The following is a 5,448-nucleotide window of genomic DNA, read 5'->3' as shown; positions in this document are numbered from 1 at the left end:
AAACAATTTTAGTTTATAATAATAATAATAATAATCTATATATAATTTGAATTACTAAAGTTAATACAAATTTTAAAATTTAACTAGTTTTTATCTATCAACTATTAAAAGTTAAGAAATTAATAAAGATTAGTTGTTCATAAATTAAAAAAACTAAAATACAATTTAATTATATTTAAATATAATTAATATTGATAAGATAATTAAAATTAATAATAAAAAGTAAACAATTATGAAAAATAATAAAAATAAACCATTTGCATTACATATAATGATATAAAACTTAGCCCAACATTGGGCTCAAGCAAATAATTAATAAATATGAGAGTATTGATAGTATAGTTAAAATGAATAATCAAAAGTAACAAATCATTTATAACTTAGCCTAACCTGATTAGATCTATAAATTTCCATGATCAAGCAATTTTTTTTTTTTTTGAGTTAGGTCTACCTCAAAGATGCACCAAGCCTACATATAATGTGGGTAGTAGGGCTGCAAATGGGTCAAATTCAAATTAAATCCAGCTACATCCACATTAATATCCGATTATGAAATTTTTAGATTTGCATCCACATCTAATTATCATGTTGGATTTTGAATTTTAAAATATAAATACATATATATTAATATCTACAAAGATGAACTCTTCGCGGTTCCATGGGTTCGGAATTCTCGCTGCAACAGGATCTGTTTCTGTGTTAGTTGGGCCTGAGCTCGTGCTCTTTAGATCCGACCCGATATGAATGCCGAAGTGCCTTGGGACCAAGGTGGTCCTGATGTGACCTTGCACCGTAGACTTGTCCCGAGGTGGTCTGGTTATCCGAGCTCGATCCCTTGAAGTCTTGGTGTGTCAGAGTGAGCTGCCAACGCCAGGTCGACGCCTGGGCCAGGCCGCCAGGTTGGACACCATCAACTTGGCAAGTTGTTGCCTGAGTGGTTCCGCAAGGTGGTCCTGATGTGACCTTGGCACCGTAGACTTGTCCCGAGGTGGTCTGGTTATCCGAGCTCGATCCCTTGAAGTCTTGGTGTGTCAGAGTGAGCTGTCAGCGCCAGGTCGACGCCTGGGCCAGGCCGCCAGGTTGGACACCATCAACTTGGCAAGTTGTTGCCTGAGTGGTTCCGGGTGTCACCTAATTGTTCTGAGGTGCCATGTGTCACATGTCATTGAAGGGCCAAATCCACCCTCATCAATACCCAACAATGAACATCAAGAAGCTTTCAAGATGACCGGGCCCACCCTACTCTAAACTTGTACGATGAGTTTGGTTTATCTTAAGCGCTCTCTCTCTCTCTCTTGCTGTAATCTTATCTGAATTTTGATCGTAATCCAAACGAATGTACAAGAATACAAATCAAATAAAATCGGTTTACTCATGCCCCTGGGAACTATAGATCAGCTGCAACAAGAGTTGATCTTGTTATCAACATGAAGCAAAATTTGCTAATTTTTTCATTTCTCATCTCCACACTGCTGCAATTGTCTCACTTGATCATCATTTCTGTGAAAATAACAGAATAATTTTTTATCTCCTGATCTTAAAAAATCTCTCTATTAAAGGATACACTTTGTACAGGTAGGTGGTGTTGAAAATTTCATCCATTGGATTTTATTTTAAAATTTTGAATGTTATACACTCAATTTTAAAATTTTGAATGTTATTGTACACTCAATATACTTGTGTTTCATTCAATGTACTGGTGTAAGAAGAAATGGTACAAGATAAAACTCCCAAAACGGCGTATCAGATGAGAAAAAGTGGGAAAATCGATAAATAGCAAACCCGTAATGTTTCAATAAACGCCCACGGTTCCAAGGCCCAACAGCGGAAAAAAACTCCTCCGAGGTGGAGGAAATTTACATAGAAAGTAAGTCTTCTTTATTTTATATCGGGCCTCTCGTCACGACCGATTCTTTTTCAACTCAATCTGAAACGCATTCTCTCAGGGAAGCCTGTAATAAAATGTGTTTCGGAAAATATAAGAAATAGCAAATAAACCCCTTTATCTGATTCGGGCCAGGCTGGAAAATGGCTCGGGATTCGCTTTAGGTGCAGGTTTAGCTGCTTCCGGAGCTCCAAAAACATTCCAAAACCTCAGAGTTTCATCGGCAGCTGCAGATGCCACTGTGCACCCGTCGGGACTCTGAAAATATTGAGAGAGGACGAACAGAGTAAGAATATTCATCCAGCTTTAGGTGATGAAAATCAACAAGCAACAACTAACAACCATGGATTTGATTGAGTTCGTATATACCTGAGCCATGAATAGAACTCTCGAAGTGTGGCCGGTGAGCTCTGTAATCTTAACCATGGATGGGTACTTCCAAAGAGTAAGTTGGTTATGGGTGAAACCGTGGGAACTGAGCAATTCTCTTTCATTCTTGTTCCACAGCAAGGAGCAGACCTGTGAGCCTGTATTCACAGAGTTCAAGCAAGCACCAGTGTGTGTATTCCAGAACTTGATGCACTGGTCTCCTCCACCACCACCTGAGGCTAGTAAGTTACCCTGGAAAGGACACCATGCCAGGGCTTTCACGGCAGCAGTGTGTTCCTCCAGCCTGTGAAGCCACTGAGTCGGAGAGTTAGAGGCGGCCACTGAACGATCCCATATGTGGAGAAGGTTATCGTTTCCTCCACTGGCTAGTTGCTGGCCGGAGGCCGACCATTTTAGCCCACAGACCTCTTGATGGTGTCCTCTATAGGTCTCCACAATGTGAGACCTTATTCTCACATCATTGTTGATAATCAGACCATCCATTCCTCCGGTGGTTAGGATGTGGTTGTTCCAATCCATGGAACCCACCCGGGATCGGTGGCCGCCTCGCAGAGTTCTCAGCTGTAGAGAGTAGGAACATACCCAAGTAAGAGAAAGATCACACAGCATTATGAGATGTGATGCACATAAAAAACAACAATTCTAGAGGATTCACAGACCTGTCGATTGGCCCCAGAGTCCCACAGTTGGACTTCAGAGTTGTTCAAGCCGACTGCAATGTGTCTCCCATCAGGAGCCCAGCTGACACTAGTAACAGGTCCATTCTCTTCATCAACGGTGACAAGTTCAGAAGTAGACCCATCAGAAGCATCCCACAAATATACTGTGTTCCCAAGGGCAATGGCCAGAACATTGCTGCTACCCCAATCAAGTAGATTCAAGTAGTAATCGTCTACAAGTTCTGGGGCATCTAATGTCCTCTCTGAAGACTGTAATCATGAAAAGAAATCAGAAACTTGGAACTACCCCATAGAGTAAATAATACAAACAATAAAGAATAAAGAAAGAATACGTACTTGGGGGATGTGCCTTCGAGGCTTTGTGGGCTTCGGTTGGTGAACTGATGGTGCAGATTCTGGGAAGTTTGACTCGACCGAGGTGGGGGGCTTGTTCTTGAAAGCCAGAATACGGGTCCTGTTCAAGTTCAAAGTCTCTGCAAGTTGTTTCCTGTAAGCCTCTTTCGATGGAGAGGTCGTTGCCTGGTTATCTTTCTCCACCCTCGCCCCTTCCATTACCATGTAATGGGCAAAGTCAAAATCCATTGCAGAACGATTCGGAATGAATCTGTCCAACTGCCAATTTCACACATGAAGATCTGAGTTAGTTATTTTCTGAGGAAAGCTTGGGAAGAAAATAGAAGGCATCAATCAAACATTAGTTAGTTCCTTTTTGAAAATTTGCTCAGAGAGAGAGAGAGAGAGAGAGAGAGAGAGAGAGAGAACGGGTATTAAAAAATCCGTTATCATATACTCTCAATCAAATACCAGAAAAAAAAAATGAAAACCATATAGAAATTTCAGAAGTTATATGAGAAACCCAAATAAAGGGTCCAAACATTAGTTAGTTCCTTTTTGAAAAATTGCTCAGAGAGAGAGAGAGAGAGAGAGAGAGAGAGAGAACGGGTATTAAAAAATCCGTTATCATATACTCTCAATCAAATACCAGAAAAAAATGAAAACCATATAGAAATTTCAGAAGTTATATGAGAAACCCAAATAGAGGGTCCAATAGAGTGCTAGACTTACATTTTCCCTTGAATTTCTCCTCTGTATGTTCTGTTCTTGAAGAGGGTACCGAGATTGGGTTTTGTTCGAAGAGGGGAAAGATCCTGAATCCATGGGGTTAGCAGAGAACAACAAAAATAAAAGGAAAAAGGAAAAAGAAAAAAGAAAAAAAAACGAAAAACCTGCAAAACAAAGGATCAGACACCCAGAAAATAGTAGGAACGAAACCTGCAAAATAAATAATCAGATCAGCGAAATATAGGGAAATGAAGAAACCAAAAGATAAATAGAACGAAATAGAAATTGATCAATGGTGGCGTTTGTGATCTTTGAGTGAGCTTGTATAGAGAAGTAGCAGTTGAGATTAGCGAGGGAGCGCTCTCACAGAGATCATATATATACATTTAAACCCTAGTTCAACTCCACTTGGACCGGTTCTAAGTTATAAACTTCTAACGGCTAGTTTCCAACGTCTCTATTGTGTATTCCCAGAAAAGGAAAATGTCGAGGTAGGCAGGGCTGAGAGATCGGCTTCAGTCAGAGCAAGGCTCGGTTGTTCGAACAGCATTTTCATACTTCTGTACTTTATTTCATTATTTCATGGCTGTTCGAATGGGCTTTGCACTGACTGAATCCGGTCTTCGCTGCAGGGAGCCACATTTTTTTCATAATACAGTTTACTCGTTATATGGGTAGGACAGAGTAGGGTTTTCCGAATTCGCGCCCTGGGAACCGAATTCGCTGCAGAGAGATTTCAAATGCACGTTGAGATGTTTATGTAAGGCATTTTTGAGTCACTTTCTGAGGGGTGCATATGTGAACTCGGATTTTTTTATGTCCACGAAAAATCCGAATTTTAAGAGTCTAGATTTTCTATTCACGACAACTCTACCCGCATAACATCGCAGCCACAAATGGGGGATATCTCAGCTTCTTATATGTTATTATGCATGGGGAGATGTTCCTAATGCACGGAGGAAGTATTTTATGGGTAGGTGTGAGTAGAGTTCTTGTAGGCAGGAGATCTAGAGTCGAATTTTACATGGGTTTCATCTCACACCTCTATTCCCAACAAATCAGCGACACCGAGTGAGACCATTTAGTTAAAGGTTGCAACTTGAGCATGGTTAGTACGAACCTAGACCGAAAAGAGTAGGGTCGGATAATTGGTTTAAAGTTCAGTTAAGGTTAGGGTTGAAAAATATGAAACTGATTTAACTTTGAGTTGGGTTAGTGTTGAGGCCTTTTGACTAATTTTGACCCAATCCAAACCTGATTTAATTTCGTATTTGCATATATAAATATGTATTTATACATGTAACTATTGTACATGTACATTTAATTACTATTCATGAATGTATGCATATGGATATATGCATCCATAAATGTATATATCTATATATTTATGTATTTTTTCATTACAATTCTTTACATATTTATGTATATACA

The 5,448-nt window shown here is 39.6% G+C and overlaps 1 protein-coding gene across 1 annotated transcript; it reads right to left on the bottom strand.

Moving 5' to 3' along the window:
- Positions 1 to 1,640: 1,640 nt before the first annotated feature.
- On the bottom strand, positions 1,641 to 4,657 carry LOC148864615 (cell division cycle 20.2, cofactor of APC complex-like). Its single transcript, XM_088980086.1, has 5 exons — positions 4,021 to 4,657; positions 3,292 to 3,567; positions 2,935 to 3,204; positions 2,255 to 2,836; positions 1,641 to 2,143 (listed from the first exon to the last, which is right to left on the bottom strand). Exons 1-5 carry the CDS (start codon positions 4,111 to 4,113, stop codon positions 2,003 to 2,005), a joined length of 1,362 nt encoding a protein of 453 aa, XP_088836212.1. The 5' UTR covers positions 4,114 to 4,657; the 3' UTR covers positions 1,641 to 2,002.
- Between the last annotated feature and the right edge of the window lie 791 nt (positions 4,658 to 5,448).

This window comes from Nelumbo lutea, chromosome 3 (assembly GCF_056320005.1).
Source record: "Nelumbo lutea isolate HS-2025 chromosome 3, American lotus-T2T, whole genome shotgun sequence".
Taxonomy (NCBI): domain Eukaryota; kingdom Viridiplantae; phylum Streptophyta; class Magnoliopsida; order Proteales; family Nelumbonaceae; genus Nelumbo; species Nelumbo lutea.
Note: the sequence above shows the minus strand (reverse complement) of the source record. Positions and strands in the feature narration are given on the sequence as shown.

Bases quoted from the DNA above. Each gene is read 5' to 3' on its own strand.
- LOC148864615 (XM_088980086.1), bottom strand. From the start codon at position 4,113: ATGGATTCAGGATCTTTCCCCTCTTCGAACAAAACCCAATCTCGGTAC. The intron at 3,568-4,020 runs GTAAGTCTAGCA...TGAAATTGGCAG, and splicing joins GGAGAAATTCAAGGGAAAAT to TTGGACAGATTCATTCCGAA. The intron at 2,144-2,254 runs GTATATACGAAC...CAATATTTTCAG, and splicing joins GAGTTCTATTCATGGCTCAG to AGTCCCGACGGGTGCACAGT.